This window comes from Numenius arquata, chromosome 2, assembly GCF_964106895.1.
Source record: "Numenius arquata chromosome 2, bNumArq3.hap1.1, whole genome shotgun sequence".
NCBI lineage: Eukaryota > Metazoa > Chordata > Aves > Charadriiformes > Scolopacidae > Numenius > Numenius arquata.
Window position 1 is genome coordinate 106,986,068 of NC_133577.1, and position 24,194 is coordinate 107,010,261.

The following is a 24,194-nucleotide window of genomic DNA, read 5'->3' on the forward strand; positions in this document are numbered from 1 at the left end:
TCAGCCAATAGGGTCTTCTGCTGAATTCACTACCTTTGCAAATCACCAGATGTTCCTGTTAACCTAAGCATTCCATTTACCACCAGTGCCCACGGCTGCAGCAGAGTCAACACTGACCTGGATTTGCTCCAGGAAGTCTTAATTTGTCTGAATGTACTTCTAGCTATCGGTAAACCTTTTGCTCAGCCACATGTTGTAACTCTTAAATCAGCTATTCTTTATTGCATATGGGTTGACTCTCATGTTACACTTCAGAACTCTGAGCCAAAGACAAGTAAATAACTTGGGAGCCAGAGATGGGGGGAGAGGGAGCAAGAAGTCATAGCTGTGTAAAATACTTGAAAGGCCTCATTAGATGTCAGTGTAGCTGCTGCATTAGATATCAGTTGTTGCTGTCAACTGATCTGTTTGACTCTGTGGTACTTTGAGAGATTGCAGTCGACAGAACAATGTCTACCACCAGTTCATGTGACAAAGAGGTGCTTAATTGTTTTGATCTAGAGGTGTTGACTTGCTTTGGTGGATCTCAGACCTCCCTTTCACATGTGCCCCCCAGCTGTTCCCATGTCTCAGATCTATGTTTTACCCACTGCTGTGGTTAGAGGGCTAATGTGTGAATTCAGCTGAGAACTTGTAGTGGCTTCCTTACCCATCAGAATGGTATCATGGAGAACACTATAGGCAGAGGTAAAGCGGTGCTGTTTGTTGGTGTTTTCAATGGTACCATTTCAGAGATGTCAGCATAAGAAACATTCTTCAAGCCAGAATTTCTAGGAAGTGAAGCATTTATTTTTTTTTTAAGTGAAAGCATGTATCCGGCCTTGGGTCCTTTGCTGTACACCGGATCATCAGAAATGGCGGCAGCAAAAGCTACTTGAGACAAAGCAAAGCCTGCAGCTGCTCCTCAGGAAAACCAGCAGTTTGTGTAGCCTTTCAATTACTGCATAGCCACTTTAATAGGGAAAATATTCTTTACTATTTTACATCTTCTTTTTTTTTCTTTTGATCTTTAGAGTCTGTTACTGAGGAATTACTGGTATTAGGATCTGGATTTGTGAAAGAGGAGATGTAACCTGGATGTGACACTCAGGTGCTGGGACTCCTCCTAACTTGGTTTCCCAAGCTGCTTGACACACATCAACTGCTGAGCCTGCCTCACCTCTCCTATTATAAAATGTTGATGTTATTTATGTACTTCAAAAGGACTAGTTAATTAACAACAGCTTGTAGAGTGATTTCAAGATGGAAAAACATGGCAATTACAGCAAACAGTAAAGGCACTGCAGGCTAATTTTCATTGATGATAATGTTGGTTAGCAAATTTACAGCTCTAATGAACAGTGTTACTGCTTTCGAGTGCAAGACCAGGTGAAGAGTTGCCATGAGAACTGATGCAGCTGAGTGTGCTGCAGTTCAGTGCTACTGACATCTCTTTATTATTATGATAATTGAATTCATTGATTACTAGGAGTAGATTTACCAAAGCGATGGACTGTCACTCCCTCATTAGCTTTGCCCAATGATATAGGTGCTGTGTGTCATCTCAAAGGAGTGAGCACATTGTGACAGTCTCACTCCCCTTTCTCCTTCTTCCAGCCACCTTGCGATGGGCTGTCTGCCAGGTGGATGCTAACACAAAACCAACAGAGGTGTGTAAAGCACTATGCAAACAGGATGCTCTATAGCATGAGGAATAATTTACAAGCATTGCTCCTTTTTAAGTTCTCTATGTTAATCACCAACACCCTCAATTTGTTTAACCTGCTCTTCTTCAAGAGATGGCAGGTTTCCATTTCTTTAATGTTGAGGCATTTTGCAATGACTTAGGGCAATACTAAGGATCTTCTACCCAGTAGTTTGAGAATTTCAGAACACTTCTGTTTTTCATCTGTCCCTAACCATTTTTTTTTGTTGTTATATCTAGCTCCAGTAAATGGTCCACTGGGTAGTGAGAAATAAATTAATGTCAAAGTAATCTTTTCTATTTCCCTAAAACAGCTAAAACTCTCATTTAGGAGGGGTAAATATAGGTACAAACCTGATCTCATTTTTTTCAAATTCTGTCTTCTGAGTTAATACTGTACGGCTTACTTGTTCCCTTAGCAACACAATTAAAATCATATTTTAAAAAGGAAAAGATGCTCTCCTTTCTCTTGAGTAATGAGCTAAACACCCATTCTCTGCTTCCGTGTTCTTATTTTCAGTGAAATAATTGATTTCTTTTAAATAAGGAAATTAGGTTTTGTGCATTTCTGTTTTCTCAACATTATGCTTATTTTTATTAAAGCAATTGCTGAAAAATGTGGACCTTTGACATAATTTGGCTTATAGATGATCAGCTGAGAGGAGAAGATCTGTCATTCTTGTTATTTGCATGGTTCTGTTAGTGGTGTCATGTAGCCGCAGCCTAATGTAAAAGTTGTATATGTTATAGGGAGCTTGTTCTGGAAGCACACTTCTGCCTTCTTTCAGCTGTGTGTTGTAGCCACCAAGGTAGGACAATCTGTCTCTCTCTCATCTGTCCCCCTAGGCAGCATTGGCAAGGGGGTAGCTTGGATTGCTGTCATGGGATTAACTGGGTTTTGTGTGACTTTGATGCCACTCATGGTCAACAGATCTTGCTGTTTGAAGATCTAGGCCATGAGATTTGAACTCCAGAGTCTGACATTGCTGGGCTGTTCCTGATGGATGTGCGACAGTACCAAGATAAAGGGGAACAGGGCTTGGCTCCATAACTCCATACACAGATGCAACAGCAGAGGTCTGTGTCTTGCCTTTTTACCAGGGTGAGGATAAATCAGAAAAAGGTTTCTGAAGTTATCTGTGCACTGTGGAGGGCCTTTATGTGTTTTAATTGTTTTGCCTGAACACCAAAGATGTATGATCAAACTTTACACTCTGGAAATTATTTGCAGCTCCAAGTAGCTTAGTTTTCTTGCATAGTCAGTGAAAAAAACAGACCCTTTCAGAGAGCAGTTCAGAACTGGTATTTCTCTTAGTACTCCAAGGACTGGTCTCTCTCTCTATTGCCTAAAGACAAAGCCTAAGAATACTATTTTGCTAATGTAGGCACTTCAGTTAGGTAACTAAAGCAATACATAGGAGTAGTTGCAGTGAGACCATTGCAAATTGCCATGGTGGAGTGCCATTGTCTCTTTAGAGGGTGGGAATTGCCATAGTGAAATGCCGTTGTGTCTTTAGAGGGCAGATATGGAAGAAAAAACACTTGATTTATGCTCCTTGTGCATGTTCAGAAGGAAGTCTTCTATGTAAATGACTTAATGGGAGTTTACTGACTTATTCCTGTTATCATTGGACAGCCAAATAGGCAGAGAGTAGTCTGTTTTGTCTCTGTAACATCAGCAAACAGGTAGTCACTTACAAAGTCCAAATCACTTATGATGTGTAACACAACACAAAGATACCAATGAAAGTATAATCTGAACATGAGCTGCTATATTAATAAAAGTCTGGTTTTGATTAATAAAGGCTTTAATCCTGCTAAAGGGTACATGTAAGGCAAAAGATCAGATTAATTTTAGATCCCAGTTTAGCTTGGAAGGCTGAACTGAGCTGATCTGATGAACAGCCGATAAACAGACAATCACAATGTCATTTTAGCAGGATCTGAATATGAAAATGAATAGTACTTTTCCTTGAAAGGCTGCTCACAGCTCATCACCAGAAATACAACTTCAGTTTTATTTTTCATTCATGCATCAAAGTGAAGAGTGCATGCATTAAAAGAGAAGCTATACAAATAAATTCATAACATTAGCACGATGCAGTATGTCATTAAAAAGATAAGTAATAAGGTTTGGGAATAATGTGAACAGCTTGACTTTTCCCTGACTATTACTTAAGAACTTGAAATGTGAGGTGTGTTAGAGTTAATGGAAACCACCCTACATGAAATAATGACATAACATAAGGGCTCTGTGCCTTTTTATCAGCACAGTAAAAATAGAAAATACATGCCACCCATTGATTGATCTCACATCACAATATTTTGATTACTGTTAATAGTCACATGCCTCAGTAATCTTGAGGACTCTGTTACATCAGTCTGCTCTCACTGCGTTTGGTGTCAGAACTAAGCCTCCCATAGATTTCAGTAACTAGAAAATGTTGCCTTAGACGGTGAACCTCAAAACAAGGATATGTGGTTATTTACTGAGCTGTCTGTGTGATTACTGTGGCAAAGTCCCTTGGTCCTTAGTCAAATAATTTTTTTAACCCCATTAATTGTAATCAGGGCTACGTGAGAGACAGTTTTGTTATCCTGTGTTTAGAAATAAAGGATTTCTGTTAAAAAGGGGGAAGGGGATGTTTTTTGTATGCAGCACTCATGCACTCACCTGTGAAGTGGGAGTTGCAGCTAAGCCTCTGAGCTTGCAGCTGGAAGGGGGTGCTTTGTAGGTGTAAAGCTCTCTGCTAGCAGATCCAAAAAGGGCTACAGTCTCAGCAGTTGTTAATTTACATTTTTGACATGCTGGCAGCTCCTCTCTACCTATTATGTTTTGCACATTTAATCCTTAACAGCAGGAGTTGACTGCTGCTTTCAATGCTCCTCTGACTTTCCTTCTTATCCCTTTGGTACTTTTTCAGACCTGCAGCTCCCAGTCGTCACCCCGGAGTGCTCTGGCCAACCTGGGCTGTCAAGGGCCAGCGCCACAAGCAATGTGTCCCAGAGGAGCGAAAGGACTCACAAGACACGTGCTGCCCATCTGCGGTACTGGTGGAAGCAAAGCACTAGCACACAGCTGTAAGCTAATGATACCCCACCCTCAGACACTGCGAGTGCTTCATTGTGCTTTTTGTTGGGAGTCAGGGATGCAGAATATAGCAAGAGAGGAGCATTTGGATGCATTGTGCCTCTTATACTTGCAGAATGTTTGTGTCTGTACTAGCCAAGCTTGAAAGCTTTGTGTGTGAGCAGCTGAGTCTTTATGTTGAGGGCATCGAGACACCTAAACAGCAAGTACAGACCCAGAGACACCCCTGAATGTTTAGGTCTCAAAACGGCTGAGCTATTTGCTACCCTTATCCCTGCCTTGCATCTACCACAGACACATACGTAGTCCTCTGCACAGAGACCCTCCCTTAAGTGAAGAACCAAGAAGTACTTGAGAACTGACTGTCCAAGTGCTGCTTCCTGTGTTACAGTATCTCACAAATTTTATGCTCTGAGGACCTACCATTCTTCAGGGGGGAGAAAAAGGTCTCTTTAAGATAGATATTATTAGACTCCCTTAAAAGATAGCAAAATTGAGGTCTGGAAAGGCCACATATTGCCAAAGATTACACAGAAATGGGAAGAAAGCTCTGTGTCTTTTACCAATAATCAGTCTTGGAGACCCGTAATTTGTACAGTCATCTTCTCATTGCATTTGCTGTGAGGTAGATTGATACTCAGAGAGTTTAACAGGCAGAATAATTACTACATTTGTGAATATACCCAAGTATAGCTCTGATTTCCCCAAGTAATGAGCTTTTAAATAACAGATTTTTCCCTTAGGTTTGTTTTTTTCTGTCCTGTTTCTATGGCTGATTCTTTTTTGTGTGGGCTGTGGGAGCTGTAAACCAGTACCTAGAGTGCCGTGTCACTTCCTAGACAAAGTTAGCTTTCATAATTCTTTTATGTTTAGCTGATTTATTATGGGTTATTCCTAGGTGTCATGGTCTTTCATAATGCTTGGAATTATATTTTATGGCTTTTATTAGGGAAAGCATGTGGTACCACATGTTTGTGTCCCTTTATTACGTTGAAGAAAGTGCTAACAATAGTGCAGTCTTTCCATGGGGTTGTTTGGGTTTTTTTCTGAATTCACTACAAATCAGTGTTAAATCTAGATACCTTGACTATGCACTTCTGTTACTTAAACTGCTTGGATTTCTTTAATGTTTTTACCTTCATGCTGAATGTCCTGGGTCTGCAACAATTACAATATGCCCACAATGTATTTACCCATACATACTTTCAAATATAACTCCCTCCTAACATAGTTACTTTCTATGTATGGAAATTAAGATTTAAAAATACCGAAAGCAATAAAAATACTTAATGTAAAGCTTTGTTCCAGCCTGCTTGGTTTCATTTACTGTGTTGCTTAACTCAGGAGAAAAAAGGCTAATTCCCTATTTCTGCTAATTTCACTGTTTCACTGTTTTCTTATATCTCAATTTCCTCATTTGCAAAAGCACTTCATTAATGCTATGTACTTTTATTACTTTCCAGGAATCAAGTATCAGCTACACCAGCCCACAAGGACATCCTTAAAGCTCAAGACCTTTCTGTCATCATCAAAGCATATGTGCTTGTGACATCCTTAACACCTCTGCGGGCCTTCATTCATTCAACCGCCACTGTCTGGCATCCACCCAAGAAGAAGCACTTTTCTGTAAAGGTAAAATGTTTCATTTCCTAATTTTTCCATCTTTCAGGCAAAGTTCAGAAACAGAAAACCAGATAATATCTTCTTTCTCTTTTACCCCTTCTTTATTTGCAGTCCTCAGCTGACAGTGAATATTCTCCTAATGTACAGCTTTCATTTCTCAGAAGGAGTGGGGTTTGCTTCATGAAGCAGGGAAGAGTTGCCCTGTGCAGTGGGGGTTATGAAGGACCCTGGGATTTGCTTGCCTCAGAAACCATTTTTATTTGTGACATTTGACAGGAGCTGCAAGGTTGGAGTTTTTCTAAAGTACAGCAGTGGGGGTACTGTCATGCAGCAATGTTTTTTTGCCCGGACATTGACAGTGTTGTAAAAAAAGAAAGTAAATATTTAAAATGGTTTGTTTAGATTTCCTTTTTAGATGCAGTAAAACAGAATGGAAGAGGGTCAGGGCACTTCTAAATAAGGAGAAGGAAGTATACCATGGAGAGGGTGGGCCGGGCCTCCCATGGTCTCGGTTTTATGAAGAAAGATGTTTCACGTGTGCCTTAATAGGATTAACTCTGAACACCTCCAAGTGCTTGGAGAAAGCCCTCTCTCTCAACATCAAGTTTGCTGAACAGTCTTATGGATTTCCAAACATGCCTTCCTATTCCTTTGTTCTTTCAGCAAGGAACTGTGCTTGCAACACAACAGCTCTTCAAGAAGGAACTGCAGTTCTGTGGCTGCTCCTTTTCTTTTTCCTTTTGAGGGAATAAGTTGACAGAGTAGCAGTGATTTCTTGGGGTCACATAGATCAACTCCTGCAGCAGCCATTTGAGGATGGGTGCACTTTGCCCATGTAGTCTTCTTGGGCTAGGAGCAGGTCTTGGCTTGTCTGAATATTGTGGTGTCCACTGTCAGGACTCCTGATGATGCCAGCCATTTGGTATGTTCTACAATTTTAGCTCTCTCAAAGTTAAGTGCCTAGTCTAAGCTCATTATCTAATTCTAGTTATTGGAGAAACAGACACCTCTAAAGAACAAATCATCCCACCCAATTTAGACTCTAATTTTGGAATGAGATGAGTTTCCTGCTAAAAGTGTCTGCTTCCTTCCATGGGCTACGACATTTTTAGAGAACATGCCAAATTCTAGATTGCCAAAATTAGGTGAGATGAACCTATTTCTCTTTCTTTTCTCCTCTTGGAAGCTGTGGAAGACCATGGAAATATATTCTTTTGCCATCTATTTTCCTCTATTTACATTTAGGAAGGCTAATGGTCACTTGCTTTCAAATCTTGGGGTTCAGTTTTGTTTTATGTTTATTAAAATAGCAAAATGTCCAGCAGCATCTCTATTGCAACAGAAGTAGGGACATACTTTAAAGGCTAGCAGTCATTAGTAATTGTGATATGGCTCTGTAAAATAATTCCCACTGAGGGAAGTCTGCTGAATAGGGTGCCAGCCACCATTTACAGAGTACTTTGGCAGCTGAAGAAGCAATAAAAATGATAGATAGAAGCAGCAGCACATCTACAGTAGTTCCAATCTGGTTACTGCTGCAGTGGTGTTATATCTTCCACAGCTTTAGGCAGACTTGTCAGAATGGCAAGGAATAAACAAAAAATAGGCACCACAGAAAGCATAATTTGTAGTGATGTATAGATTAAAATGCAAATTAAAAAATGATGGCAAGTGGGGTGCATAAGACTGTCTCTCAGCATAAATGGTGTGCTCTATAAAGAACCTGGGAGGAGTCAGGGGGTCTCCAGGAGAATTGAGACACTGGGAATTCACAGAATGGCCGGAGAGCAGTACTGGGAGAATCATAGAGAGGCTTTTGTGCTTGGTGCAGAGGCATCAGACAGGAGATCATCAGTCAGAAAACAATACTTGGGAGACTGTTTGAATTCAATTGTTGATATCCTTTGGGATGAGATTATACAAAGTTTCTCATAAACATCACGATAAATGTCATGAAGCTGTGGCTTGTTGCCAGTGGAACGTACAGTGCCAGCGGAGTGGTTGGCTTTTCCAAAGTAGACAGTAGAACTATGTGTATTTGTACCAGCCAAGGAACCTGATCCAGAAACCTCCTAAGCTTTCCGTTTCTGCCATCTCTATTGTGTAGTACAGAAAACTCTTTGTTACATTGTGAAGCCCAACCTCTCAATGGTCAATAATGACAGAAAGCTTCTCTAAGACCTGTTCTTCGGCTGATTGACAGAATACCTGTGGGTGTCACTGGGGAGTGAACATACCTATAGAAGAGACTTTGGTCGGGAAAAATTTCCTGGTGTTTGATGTGTTTTTCCCCCAGAGCAGCTGACTGAATTATTATTTCTTTTAAATGAACAGATGAGAATAATTTTAATCTGCTGCATTACCATCATAGATGTCCTGCTTTTAGTAATGTTGCACAATAATTTAGAGACCTCCTCAGTGTATATAGGCCTCTGGTCAGCAAATTTTCTCTTACCAGTATAATTAAACTATTATTGATGACAATTGTGGTTTTAACTTGGTTACAACATTACTATCACAAAATCAGTATGTTAAGTTTAAAATTTGATTCCCTGTGTACAACAAGTCTTTAAGTTTGCTAGAAGTAGCCAGGATGTGGTGTACAGGAAAGAGAGATTTTGAAGAAGACTAGAGGTGGGGTACCAGATGATATCAAATAATTATGAAAAAACGTGTAAAGAAAAACAGAAGTTTCATGAATTTAATACTGCATTTCCCACTGCTGCTTTGTTAGTAAACTATTATAAATGATTTTTACAACTCAGATTTACTTATCCTAATCATAGTGGCAAGGCTTCAGAATGACTCCTCAAATAAGCATTGGCCAAATGGCAGTTCAGGAAGAGTTCAAGTGTGTTTTGCTCACCAGCTGCCAGGTTTTCTCTGCATTATACATATTTTAGTATCTCAGTTCAGAAAGCAAGGGAAGCTAAATCCTGTGCTGGCATGAGGATTTTGTGTAGTCAAGGAGTGACAAAAGTGCGACTACATTTGGGCCCCTGTTGGGAAGATGCAGGAAATGCAGGGGAGAGAATGGCTTTCTGCCACACAAATGTTTTGATATGAGACTTGCGTAATAGTCTTATTTCCTTGAGGAAATTTGGAAACCCCTTATTTAGACCATCTGTGCTTTGAAAAATTAATAATAAAATAGAAGCTTTCTATTTTGCATATGGTACCAATTAAGGGACAGGCCTCTGTCAATGTATGCAATAATTCCCTTTGTGTTAATTGACATTATGCATGTGTATTGAGCAGAAGGCTGGCCCCTGAATAATTTTCTGTTTTATAGAAGCTGGTGTGCAAAACAGTCATTTATGATTCATTATCTCAAGATTTAACACACTGCAAAGTGCTTCCTTTGCCCTGCCATTAACCTTTCCCAACCTGGTCCCATTTCTTAATGAAGGGATACACTTTCAGAGACTTTAGTTGTGCCACATCCCATGTCACCTGCAAAGGGTCTTCTGTGCTGTCAGCATCTTCCCACGGCCCCCGCTCTGGCTCATCTTGCTTTTGCTCTTCCAAAATAGACAGTCAGGTGCCTCCTGGATTTGAATTCCTTGACTGGTGTTCTTGCATAACACTCGGTACCCTCAGCTGAACCTCTGCTCTTAAGCGATTTTCCAGTTGTGCAGTGAAGTAAACATAATTTATTATAGCAGTTTGTTGTTAAGATTGCTGTCGTGTAAGTCACTGTAACTTGCTGAAATTCTCTGTGTAGTAAGCATTTGGAAACTTGAGTAAAGAGAACTATTTTTTATACTTACCGCATATGCAAATAAAACTGGACCTTCACCTACCCTGGAAATACATCGTTTAATATGACATGGAGGTCTGGCTTAGGGCCGAACACTGTGACAGTTAGGTTACAGTATTGCCCTCAAGTGGCCAGTTTTGATACTGCTTCAAGTAGTAGCCGCAGATACTTAATGTGAGATAGAATGCAAACGTACACACAGATAAAGAGCAAAATGCTTAGAAACAGTAGAAGGGCTCACATTTTTTTCCTTTTGTTTTATTTTTTAATTCCTTATTCTTGCCCTTTCACTTAGAAGGAGCAAATACAAAAGAAAATTACCATCAACTCTTAATCAATTAGATTGCAGAGGTATTTGGGAATAAAATTAAATTTGTTCATTTGGTTCTGTAAGAATTTAGCATATGCATTTCACTTTTCCTGCAAGTAGCCTGTGTAGAGAATTAAATGCTGTAATGCTCCTCTTCCTGGGAGACTGAGCATAACATAAATGCCATCTCTGTTTTCTGTCCTTATAGTATCTAGAGCCCTATAATTTCTCTTTTCACTGATATAAGAGTGAAAGTCTGCCTGGACTGGGGGAGATCAAAGACATCTTAGTCTGAAATTCTGTTTCTGGCAACAACCAGGCAAGAAAGCATCATGAAAGTGTGTAACAGGACAAGCATAAAGTGGTATTCATCCCTAGGCAGGCTAAAGCTATTTCTGGTAACCTGCAAGGTTAGAAACACAAAACTGGAAGTGAAATATATTTCTTTATGTTTAATAAGCTCCAGTGGACTTTTATGCCATGCAATTCTCTATTAATACTCTCCATTAATGCCTTTGGTCTTCCCAACCTGCTGTTTTGCAGCAATGAGACTCTACAGATTATTTATGTGTTGCTTGAGAAAGAATAGTTTGCTTTAAAATTTCTACCTGATTACTTAATTTCATATCCCTAATTCTTGTCTTAAGAGAAAGAATGGGTAGTTCTTCCTTCTTTACCTCCTCTATGTCTGTGTCAAACTGTCATGCAGTGCACAAATAATGCTAAAATTCTTCCTGGAGTTCTCTTCTGCTCTTCACATTATGAACATCCCAGTTTAGCTAGTGAGGGCTTAGACTAATTATTCATTATAATGTGGTTATGTCATAAGTAAGTCTTTACACTGTTATCCAGGCCCTTGGCTCTCTGCTTTTCTCCTGGCCCCCAGATCCTCTTGCTCTGGCTGTTCAATCCAGGCAGCTCTGTAAGCATGCCCCTTTGTGTCTCCCAACTTCCCTAGTCCTACCTACCATTATCCTGATATTCATTCTCATCTTTCCCTTTTTGCTTTCCAGCTTCACTTAGTCAAGCTGATCCGCTTTTTCCTCTCACAGTGAGCTGGGAAGTATTAGTGAATCACCTTTACTTTTCCACTAAGAAGTCGATGCAGCGTTGGGAAACTGTTCTTAGTTTAGTCTCAGTCAAAAGACCTAATTTAGTAGTTGCTAAAGCTAGTGATCAGCCTTTTGTCTTTGGGCTTAGTCTTAAGAGCAAAGATCTTTAGAGGAAACCTTTCTCAGATGGCCTTTTCTCCTCCATGTAAATAAGTTATAAAAGCGTTAAGGGATAAGAGGGTTTTTTTGTCCTGAACTATTAATATCTCTTTGAAAAAAATCTTATGTAAAGAAAAACATATACATAAGGAGGAAATTTACTGTATAAAATAGCTGAGTAATACTGTGGTTTCCTCCTTCATCAAAAGTCATGTTAGAGCTCCAGCCAAACAGCACATCATAACAATAAATCAGGGGATGAATAAACAGACCTACCTAAAGCTAACACTATAAACTTATGATAAATTACTGCACTGTTTTGTCTGTGATGTATTCTGGAACCATTGTTTTGATTACGGGTACATTTTTCTCCCATTACATGTCTTACGACTTTTTCTATACACTGTGATCAGTGGAGAGGTCTGCCTGTACTAGCAGGCAATATAGGAAATAGCTTCATTGCAAAATATGTTTTTTCTGGCCTTCTATGTGGAATCAGTCTGTATTCTTCCAGACATCTTAGATATTTAGATACCTCCATAAGTATAGTTAAAGAGATTCTTGTTTGTGTGCAAAAGAGTATTTTCTTATCTAAGAACAACTACTTACACCCAAAAGTATTTGGATGTGGTGAAGAGATTTCATCAAATATAGATCCAGTAAGGAGAATGACTGTACAAAAATGAACTGAGAGTATACAGCCTACACGGAAAGTTATCAGAGATTGATTGAATTGATTCAAGTGAAAACATCCTCAGCTATTTTCAAGGAGAGGCAATTACCTTAAGTCTTTTGAGACCCCAAAGATCGAATTGATCAGAAAGAGTGCAACAGCTCCAATGCCTGGCAGAACAAGCTGGAGAGGACACCCTTTATTACTACAAAAAGGGTAATTTCTTGAAACGAAAGGTCGTGCTTTCAGATACGACCCTGGTAATTTTGTCTGCCATCTAGTTTTGAAGGCTACAACTAGGAACCGGCAAGGTTCTTTCAAAATCTATTCACACAAATCCTGTAAAGTATGATGCACCAAATCCCAAAATGTAAACCTCAAAATTACACTGAAATACTGAATGTCCCCAGTGGTCTCTTATCTTCCATCTCCTTGCCTCTTAGGTAAGTTCAGAGCTCAGCTACACCTCCAAAGGTGAGACACCATTGCAGGAAAGAATTGATGAGTTCACATTGTTTAACCAAAACCAGGATAGAAGTGTCTAATTGTTGATATGAAATTAACTGGCAACCAGTAATAATAACAAACTCACCATCAATTTCAGTAACAGAACAGGTATGATACTGTGATACCATAGTCAAAAATGTTAATAAACATTGCACATTTCTAAACATCCTTCTATAAATACCCCGTGAAGCTGTAGTCACACCCACCCACTCACATTTACCCAGACCCTGTCTCACAGGCAGCAGGGGCTACAAACACAGCCCCCCTCTCCTGGAATGCAGCTTCCCTTCTTGCATGAACCTCTGCTTGGAGAGGCTGGGGCTCCAGCCCTGTGTGTGCCCGTTTCACATGTACCCACGTAGGACCCATGCCCATCCTTACACCCTAGAATTCCCTGCAGTTTCTAGAGCTGCTGTGATGTGGCTGACTTCTGGCAGTGCCTGACCAGGTTTTGACCGCTGCTGTTTCCACCCCAAAGCCTCTCCCCCCACTGAAAATTTTCATGCTGCTTTTATATTATTTCCCAAGCTGACTCCTTCCTTGTTTCAAAAGTCACTTTGTAATTTCCTGGTTACTGTTTAACCTTGTTGTTGGTCACCTTCCTCGTTATCATGATAAGTTTGGGACAAACATCGTCCCAGACAATTCTGTATATTCCAGGCACACAGTTTTTGTTGTCCATGGGTGGGCAGTGTGAACACTCCCATGGTATATCTCCTACTTGTCTTCAGTGTCTCATTTAGATTCCCTGTACAGTCACTGGAGGAACAGAGCAGTTTTAGGTTGCAATTAATGTCACTGCTTTGACGTGTCTGCCTTAGGACAGTAAATCATGCTCTTCAAGCGTCTGCGTTCTGCAGTGAGGAATAAAAGGAACCTAGACATTTAGCTCGTACAGAAACATGAGCCATGTAGTCTTGTAGGGTGGGATTCCTCTGCAGATTTTGACACCTGAGCGAATTGTCTTCATGTGAACTGGGCCTCTGAACACCTGTTACAATCAACAGAAAGCTAATCAATGCAGTCAGTGAAGGCAGGTGTTTTAAGTTTGCATTTATTGCCATGCCTAAGGTTAGTTAAGGAAAATCTTTCTTGTTTGTCTCATCAGAAGGCAAAACTGTGCCACGACTGAGCTAGAAGGCAATGTCAGAAAGATCGCTACGCTTAATTTTTATACTCTTTCTAAGGGCAGGCCTCAGCAGGCCATTGAGCTCGCTGCCCCAGGCTGCCCCAGCATCTCTCCTAAGAAATTAATTTGCAGAAAAATTGCCAGAGGAAAATCCTCTCAAGGGAATTACTACAGTCACCATAACATCCAGCCTTATGGGTACCACACTCTTCCACTCTCCTTCAGTCCCCATGGTTTTGTACAGGAAGCTTGCAAATCAGAATTCCTTTATCAATTAAATTGCATTTTTTCATTGTGTCAGGCCTTTAACTGATGGTTCAGTGTATTTTTGAGGAGCCGAAGGGATCCACGTCACTGAGATCATAAACTTTATTTTAATGACTGCAGATTTTAAAAAGTGGATGTCAAAGTGGGTTGAGAAAAAGTGCTGTAAAATTAATATTGAGTTAGCCAAATCTTTTTTTTTCCAGTGGCTTATCCTAAAGCAAAAGTAGTTATCAGTGAGAGAAAGGTCAATGAGTTAAAATTAATCTTAATAATATTTCTAGTTCATTCTGTCTTTACAGAAAATATGTGCTTGATCCATGGAATTTGACTGCATTTACACACTTCTGTAAGACATTACATAAATATGTGGAACATACCTCCAACTGTATGCATCCAGAATGTGGATGAACATCTTCCAGGTCCTGAGAAATCTTGCAATTCTGTATACAATGGTGTCATTGTACAAAATGTATGTGCATGTCTGCGTTAAGTTTTACAGCCTACTAAAATTTAATCCCTATTTCTCTGCTTAAAAAATTGCCAGCCAGAGGTCAGCGTTCTCCCAGACTAAATTCCTGTGATTGCCACCAGTTTTTCCCATCTGTCCTCTTTTCACAATTCAATGCTGCTTTTAATCATGTTCAATCAATAATGAGATTGAATCTTGCTGGACAGGTACTCTGTTTCCTCTGAAGCTGAAAGAACCAGCATCAGTGGCAATCATCTGAAGAAACCTTCAGCTCAGTGACTTTAATATTTTTCAGTTGATCACAAATATTTATATGTCTTTGTTGGGCACACTCAGAAGAACCTGCTGTTGCTGCAGGTTTTCGCACTTTATCACCCCTAATTCATACACTTTACATTTTCCCTATCAGTTGCTGAGAATCCTATAGAATCTGTAGGAGTCAAACATAACCTGAACTTTTTTAAATAGGATTTTTTTTCATTAATTGGAATTTAACCTGAAGTATTTGTCTCTTGTCTCCATTGGTCCTGAACCAGCCTGACTAAATATTTATTTTCAGTCATTGGCTTAAAATAAACATTGTCCTAAAACCTGATATCCCCTAATGAGAACCTGTTGAGTAATGTTTCTTTTCTAAGAGGTCTGTAACTAAAATGCAGCACCTTGGAGAAGCCAGTTGTATTTTAATGCCTGTTGTGTTGGAAACAGGTGGCTATTATAGCCAACAGTGTGCTCTGAGTGCAAATAGGGCAAATCAGCCTGTCTTTCATCAGTTCTTACTGGAAATATATGCATTCTGTATCCTTTGTGTTGAGGTGCTTAGGAATTGATTTACAGTGAGGAACAAATGAGCTAATGGGGCTTTTTCTGTCCCTCTTTCCCTTCCTTCCAGTAATGCCATCTCTCCTTATAAAATTCTGCAACTCCTTATATGCCCTGTGCAGCAAAATAACACAGCTTCTTACTTATCCCCTCAATACCCACTGCATATTTAGGAGATTAAAGAAAAGGTGCAAGCCAGTGTAGCAGGAATGTGAGGGATGTACAGGATCTGGGAGAGATGCTGGAAATAGTTGCCAAAGTCAGCTGAAGAACCACTGACTAGTCCCACCTTGGTGAGATGAGTCTTCATTTTAATTTTTTTATTTCACATGAACAGGATAATGAACTGGTTTTGGCCTGAACAAGGAACTGGAATGGGACAATTTCACTCAGAGATGAATCTAAATCAGAACTGATTTGAAAAATGTGCAGCTTCTTGTTCTTAATCTTTGTACTGCTCTGCAGGAGAAACACAGCTTTGGTGATATTAGATCTCGGAAAACATGGACTCCCTTTTAGCCTGTTGTGGCAATGAAATGGAGTGGGATCTGAGGATTTGCATAATCTCTTTCTAAATAGCAGCTCCAGGGCTCTTTTGCCCTAGAGACTCATGGAATTGCGGTACACGTGGAAAACTTTCTACAGCATAAAAATACAGTGTGATGTAATTCAGGATTTCAACATGGTGCAAATATCCAAAGGGCAGAGTTGAGGCTATATGTGCAACTTTTGCTTTGCATTTTCCTGGCAGTCTGGATTCAATCTTATAACTTTAGTCATATATACTGTTGTCATTTTTTGTCTACTGGCATTTTACATACCTTTATCAAAAAGAGGAGAAAAAGTCCCAGGCACTTCAAAGCTTCAGCCCAGTCCTCTGCATGGGGGACATTTATTTTATTCAGTAAAGCCTGAGAAGGGAACCACTTGTTAGAATAAAACCAGAGGTGATAAGAACAGGAAGACAGGCAGAACAACTTCCTACCCACCAGTTATTTACCAGCACAACTGAATGGAGTTACTGGAACTGAAGAGAGGAAAAAAGCAAGGGGGATCAGTGTTAGCTGTATACTTGAGTATTTCCCATGGCTGGCAGTAGGCAATGATACAATATTTTTTGAAAAGGAAAGTGGAAAGTGCTTATTAGGTTTAATGACAATATGCTGCCTGAAGAAACTGAAAGCCATTCATCTATGCCAATGCAGACTAGTGTGCTTGGCAGTATACAAGTTCACATGGGGAGGTTCCAGCACTGTCTAGAAAATTCTGTGGACTAGAGTGCACAGAAGTATGTTGTAAGATCTGCTGTCAACACAGTGAATACTTCATAACACATCACTAGTAATTAACAGTGTACCCCAAGGATCCATACTGGGTCCATTCCATTCTTGTTCAACATCTTTGTTAAATGTCTGGATGATGGGACAGAGTGTACCTTCTAATGACACAAAAGTAGGAAGAGTGGGGTTGTGCTGCCATCCAGAGGGACCTAAACAGGCTGGAGAAATGGGCTGACAGGAACCTCATGAAGTTCAACAAGGGGAAGCACAAAGTTCTGTACCTGGGAAGGCACAACCCCAGGCACTAGTACATGCTGGAGGCCAACCAACTGGAAAACAGCTTTGAAGAAAAGGACCTAGGAGTCCTGGTGGACACTGAGGTGACCATCAGCCAGCAGTCTGCCCTTGTGGCACACCTGGAGTATTGTGTCAAGTTCTGGACTCCCTAGTGCAAGAGGAAATGTGGAGAGAGTCCAACAGAGGGCCACTTAGATGATTAAGGGACTGGAGAATTTCTTATATGAGGAAAGGCTGAGAGAGCTGGGGCTGTTTAGCCTGGAGAAACTTCTCAGGGGCTCAGGGGGATCTCATCAGTGTGTATGAATACCTGAAGCGAGGCTGTTAGGATGACAAAGTCAGGCTCTTTTCAGTGGTGCCCAGTGACAGGACAAGAGGCCATGGGCACAACTGAAACAGAGCAGGTTCCTTTTGAACATCAGGAAACGCTTTTTTACTTTGAGGATGACTGAGCACTGGCACAAGTTACCCAGAGAGTTTGGGGAGTCTTTATGCTTGGAGGTATTCAAAAGCTGCCTGGACACAGTCCTGGGCAACCAGCTCTAGGTGACCCTGCTTGAGCAGGGGGGTGCTACAAGATGACCTCCAGAGGTCCCTTCCAACCTCAACCATTCTGTGGTTCCGTGATTCTGTGATCATGCTTTAGAGCCAAAATATCACATTAAACCTTGTTACAGATTTCTGCTAAAGGCCAGGCTTGGTTAACCCGTCTGCTGTGGATGCTTTTTTATGACTGTAGTAGTCAAAGGCAGCTAGAGAGATGCCAACCACATCAGTCCCCAGTGGGATTGTGTACAGAAGCCTGCACACTTCCATCACGTTATCCCAGTGGGACACGTATAAGTGGGTGATACTGGTACATATGTAATGCCATTTCTAAGTCAATTTAGTAGATAAATTCCTGGAAACAATCTGAATTTTTTCTTTTCTGAATATCAATGCAAAACACGTTTTATGTGCACTTCATGTGCCTTATCTCTGAAGATAGTACTTTTTTACTATGTAAATGTATCTGTTTGGCAATATAGTACTACTAAATTATCTGATAGTTTTACATAGTTCAAGCATTAGTTGGGTTCTGTGCCATGTGATTACTCTAATGGAAATATGGTTCAAAGGCAGTGCCTTTCTTAGCACAGAGGACTCTGATGTAACAAAACCTGGCTGTATCCCACTCTTCACTGGGTCTTTGTGTTGCTCCAGTTGCTTCCCTGAATCTCTATCTGAAATGGTGGGATGGGTGAATTCGCACGAGTGCTGAAAGCAGCTGAGGGCAGTGTTGTGCAGGCCAGTGAATATGCCATTAAGAGGATTCACAAGTCTGAAAACCTCAGGATGTGCAAGAGTTCAGTCAAAACACAGGCTGCAGTGGCTGTTCATTTCTTCAACGTCTTTATTCTATATTCTATTTGCAGCTTGTTAACCTGAGGTAAGGATTCTTAGTCAAGGTCAAGTGTGATAGCCCATGGGACAGGACGTTAACAAGAGAGAAGGCTTTTACTTTGAGTGTGCTCTTACTGCTGAAGAAATAAGTGTTTGTGGTTTCCATTGCCTAGAACCAGTTGACAGCAAAAGGTTTTATCAAAGTGCTCTTAGACTGTGAGAAACATTTTTGAAAAGCATTAATACAGAGTTTGTTTCTGATATACTTATTTATTAAAAAGAAAAAGTCATACTCTACTAGTATGCTGCATGGAGCTTTTTATGCCACTTTCCTGTGCAAGTGAATAAGAACTGAAGTTGGCATTCTAAGGCAATTTTTACTTCTACCAGTTTTTTAATTTATGATCTTAAACACTGATTTCATTGTAAATGTTCAAAAATATATGCAATCTCTTTCACAGCTGCAAAAGTTTTTTGAGATATTCTTCAAAAGCAGTTCTCCCCAACAAGCCTTCAACAACATGAAGGAAGCTATAAGCAAACTTCTACTTATAACTGAGGTCTTCACTGAATCATCTGCCTCAGGACCAAATTCTTTCAATCAGTAAGTGACTTGCAGTGGTCATTGCTATGCTGTTGTCCAGATAGCTCCTTAAAACAGAATAAAAATTGTAGAGGATACATGACTCCTAAAATAAAATATAAAAAAAAATCTCTATTTCATAATTTATTATAAAGCGAGGATGTGCTGCATTTAGGGTGTCAAACTCTTCAAAATCCACAGTGTTTCTAGTTTGTAAAATGTTATAATGAATACTTAGGACCAGATGCTGTGTCCCGATTAAGTGTTTCAGGCAGCACAAATGATCACAAATCACTCACAACTGGGCTAGTCATAACATATAAAGGTGAATTTCCCTTCAGTGACCCTTCTGTCATATGGCAAATATTTAATGTTAGAGTGACCCAAATGGTTCAGAGCTGGCTGCGGTAGGCAATCTGAACAAGAGACACTGTAGAATACTTTATGAAATGTACCTTATGAAATATACCTAGGCAGCAACAGTGATATTCTGTGAGTGTTAAGTCATTGTAATCACTCCTATTAGAGTGTTACAGTTCTTATACATAAATCAACCTTTATTATGTAATATTTTTATTAATTAAAATTAGTATTTGTCCTATATATGTTATGTCACATCCCTGACATTTTTATGATAAATACTAAATGCATTACTATTTATACATTTATATGTTTTATAAAGCTATTTGAGAACCCAGGTGTTCTAGTAGAAGTAATATAAAGCTCATTATTTGATTTACGCACGTTGGGAATAAAGATTACATTGTGAGTGGAGAGGGTAGTGAAGAGGGGAGGAGTGTAACAGGGATGGAGCTATTGTGACAGTGGTCCAAACTCTTACATTTTTTTATCAATGGGATCTCTTGCTTATGTAACCCAAGACTTGCTCAGAGCTGCTCGCCCATGCCTTCAGACATCCCCATAGCTGCAGCACAGCTCTTGCTTCAGTGAGCCCAGAGAGTTTCACCGTCTATTGCCCTCCAAATATCTTCAAAACTTTTGCAGGACCTCATTCTCATCAAAAGACATTTCCTCCTCCAGTGCAGTTCACCTCCCTCACTGGTTTAGAAGTCAACCATATAAATACACTTTAATATAGTACTGCTTTCATCAGCTCACAATCTGGCTCCATCTATGTTTAATGCTGCTGACTCTTCTGAGAAATTTTATTTAGTCTGTGTCACATGCTCTCTCTTGACCTACATGTATATATTCTTGTGGGCATTCTCTGGACCTGTATCTGTATGTCATTGTAGCATATATAGGGATGGTTTAGTGGTGGGCTTGGCAGTGTTAGGTTAACAGTTGGACTTGATGATCTTAAAGGTCTTTTCCAATCTAAATGATTCTGTGATTCTGTATTTCACAACAGTACCTAATCTCACTAAATCCAATTCCTGTTATATTTCTATATTTCAGATGCAGCCAGTGTTTTCAAATGCTAACCTTTGACATTGGATTCAGCACCTCCATATACCCAGTAGTTCTTGAGGTGAGAAAATTACACAAATTATTGCTTGACACAAAAAACTTACACCAAAAAGAACATAGCAGTGAACCCTCTTTGATAGGTATCCTTGAATCTCTGTGAAATGTACAAATACATTAATGTTAATTTTGCCTAAAAGTGGGGAGTTGCTGTGGGAGAAACCAGCTTTTAAGGGACAAAGTTCCTGTTCAACACACCATTAAGTGTGCAAACCTTTCAGTTTTAGCATTAAAGGCCTATCACCACAACTGAATATCAGCAAAGCAAAATCCATAGGAAAAATTGCATGAAAGCAGTGTTAGGTATTAACTGTGCCGGAACAGAGGTGAAGGGAGGAAGTTAAAATACCACAACTGGCTTTTAATACAAATTGAAGTTCTCCATGAATTGTATTGTACTTCAGTTCATGACCTGCTTTGACCTCGACTGTGCTGCCTTCTTCCTGCATGGTCCTCAAGTCCCTCAAAAAGCAGAGAAATGTGACCTATGGCATAAACTCCCTGTGCCAGTTTTGTACCACTCCTGCCTCAGAACAGTCTGGCCAGAAACAAAAGTTGTACTGCTTTCCAGCTGCTTCTCATTCCCCCTGTATATACATATGAATATGTGTGTATACCTAGGTATATAAAATCTTTCTCCATGTTTATGACACACAAAAGTAAAAAAAAAAAAAAAAAAAAAAAAAATCAGTAAATATATCCCAGGAAATTACAGGGAACACTTTTAAAACTCACCCTCAGTTAAAATCTGTTCAATTTTCTAGTAACAACAGTGCAGTCAATCTCTCCGTCCTTCACCAAAAAAAAACATCCTTTGAACACAAAGAACAAATGGACACATAAAAGAAAGCTTGCACAATTTAAAAAATCCATGAAGAAAATATCCTTAATTAGTCTGGCAAGACTTGTTTAGCTAGTATAAGAAATGTGACTTGTTATAACAACTTAAAAATATTATACTAGGCTGTTAAAAAATTCTCCCAGGAGTTTCTTAAAAAACTAAACATCAAGCATAATATTTACTTGCCTGTATAGTATTCTCAGCTATCAGCCATAATCCATAAATGTACAGTAAATCAGCAGGGTTTAATAGTTTGTTATGAAAATACAAATTTCATTATAATTGTTGATAATTACTATGACATTTGACTCTGAATAGTATCCCTTGGAAACCGTAGTATGCACACATCCCATGCAGCTTAAAGTTATATTTGTGTTTATGCTAAAATACTAATTTATTAATATTTTATAAACATGAGTTTATTCGTGTTCATAGATTGAAAAACTTATACTTTCATCTGTAGTAACTCCTAAATACCTGATTTTTACAAAAGTTATGTTAGCATATAAGATGACATATTTTATTATTTTAATTTTTTTTATCATATTTCAAATCAAACACGTGGGGAAAATGCTCTCACATTAGACTGCAATGTTGTAGTCTATCCACTGGAGGTCAGCAAACATTGTGATGTGTAGTTCTGACAGAAAATGTGATACAGTATTTGCTATATTATAATCCCGTCTTTTTTATCAGTGGTATGATGATGACTTTTATTTTTTTTATAAATAGTTTGTTTGGTATATGTGGTTACGAGAAGACTGGAATTGATATCTAACCTGTCCATTCTTACATTATTTTCCGCTAGGTGCATGAAAACTTTGACTTTCAAGATGACGATGAATCAGACATTCAGGACCAAACTTTCAAAGAATTTCTTTTTGAAGATACTTTTAAATTTCTCTTATCTAATGAAACATCCAGTTTCATAGAAGCTTTACAAAAAATATATGGATCAACTGTGAACAAGGTAGTTCATCCCACCTATTTCTTATTATTAACTATTTGAAAATATTTCATTCTAAATTGAATGCCTTTCTGAAATTGTTGGTGCCAACTTATAGAATGAAGAATTTATTTAATCAAAACTCTCTGTTACTGAATTCTGGGGAATAAAACTGTAATTAGAGTAAACAAATGAATTTTCTTTTATAAAAATTCCACTGTCAAATTATGTCATTCCCCAAAGTACAGTACTTTCCCCACCATTTTTAAATGGTCTTTTTTAATATAAAAGTCTGTGTGTTTTCATAAACCTAGAATTAATTAACTCAGACAAGCAGATTCATGAGCATCAGAATTAAATCTTGTTTCCTACAACTTTGTGTCTTATTCTGAATGCCACAATTACAATTCTTTGCATTTATAGGATCTGTATAAAGTTTGCATCCCTAGTCAAAACTATTTCTGAAAAGCTGGTATCTCCTTTAGCAGTATTTATCTCAGTCTGGGCACTTTTAAGAGTGCATTTCTGAGGAGCCTCCTGCTTGCAAGGGACTAAATTATCCACGTGACTTGTGCCTCTCAGACAGGTGTGACTAAAACAGAGTCATGGGTTCTAAATTTATGACGGGATAAAGTAGGAAACCATAGACATACACGCACATAGACGTGATTACCTATGTCTGTGTTCTGCAGGAGACCAGCTCTCGTTTCAAACTGTCCATGTCATTGCCTAGACTTCATGTAATCTCTTCCATGGTAGCTTCTGAGGGCACTTTTCTACACAAAGCTAACGCACAGCCTACTTTATTCTAGACTGAGAAATGGGAAGAGCTATCAAGGAGCTGGCTTGACATGACTTTGGATGAGGTTAGGGCAAGTTGAGAGCTGTTGTAACTTGTTCCTTTGATCACTGAAGGGATTGGGGTCTAATGAAAGCACATTGCTTTCCATGTGATTTCACGAGAATATGCTGCCCTTTCCTTCACAGGATGGAACTTACCACAGAGAAGATGAACAATGTTTGTCTTTAGAAGAGATAAATTCAATGATTACTTTCATAAAGGAGCTGAAGAGTCTTGGACAATTTGAGCTGGTAACATAAACAGGGTTTTGTTGTATTGGACACATTTTATGTAAATCTCTTAACATTTCTCCTTCATTACCATTCTTTGCTGTCTCTGGTGTATGTATTTGGCTGGATGGACAGGGAAGCAGGGAGGTAGAGGTTATGCTGATTTTATTTTGAAGGATTTTTTGAATTTAAATTAAAAGAAATAAAACAGAATTTGAGTTGAGGATTCATTGAAAAGGACAGCTAAAGCAGAAACAGAGGCCAGAAAATAAAATGTAAGGAAAACGAGGAAAATTATGTAAGTGACTAATGAGTTGGTAAGAAAATAGAATGGTAATGAAGCAAAGCAGGTGTGAATGAAGAACTGGAGACAGTACAACACTGAGATCATGACCACAGAATAGATATAGATGAAAAAGTGGCAAAAAAAGCAGGTGAAAAAAAGTAATATGTCTTCTCCACACTTCAAGTGCGTTCATTTTTTGAGAAGAACATAGATTCAAGAATAAGTCAGTGTCTGTGAATAGGCATGGCAGTTACTGAGGGAAATTATGAGTACTGGGGAAAAAAAAAAAAAGATTTGCAAGTGGATCTGTTGTTCAGAAAGTCTGTATGATATCAGGATTTCTTCTAGACCTCCTGGTGAGTATCAGGGTTGGAGACTGGTGAGACTTTCTGAAGAGGGATTGAGTTGAATAGATCTGGAAGTGTCGTGGTTTCGGCCTAAGTTACCAAAACCAGACCGACAGATGGCCCTTC

General features: G+C 39.2%; 1 protein-coding gene across 1 annotated transcript in view; it reads left to right on the forward strand.

The window, feature by feature from the left end:
* CPED1 (cadherin like and PC-esterase domain containing 1) overlaps window positions 1–24,194 on the forward strand; it is a 145,275-nt gene that overhangs the window by 43,115 nt on the left and 77,966 nt on the right. Inside the window, exons 6-11 of the mRNA XM_074168371.1 lie at window positions 4,609–4,765; window positions 6,239–6,407; window positions 18,968–19,110; window positions 20,509–20,581; window positions 22,227–22,388; window positions 23,352–23,456. Of these exons, the coding sequence (XP_074024472.1) occupies window positions 4,609–4,765; window positions 6,239–6,407; window positions 18,968–19,110; window positions 20,509–20,581; window positions 22,227–22,388; window positions 23,352–23,456 (809 nt within the window). The remainder of the gene's footprint in view (window positions 1–4,608; window positions 4,766–6,238; window positions 6,408–18,967; window positions 19,111–20,508; window positions 20,582–22,226; window positions 22,389–23,351; window positions 23,457–24,194) is intronic.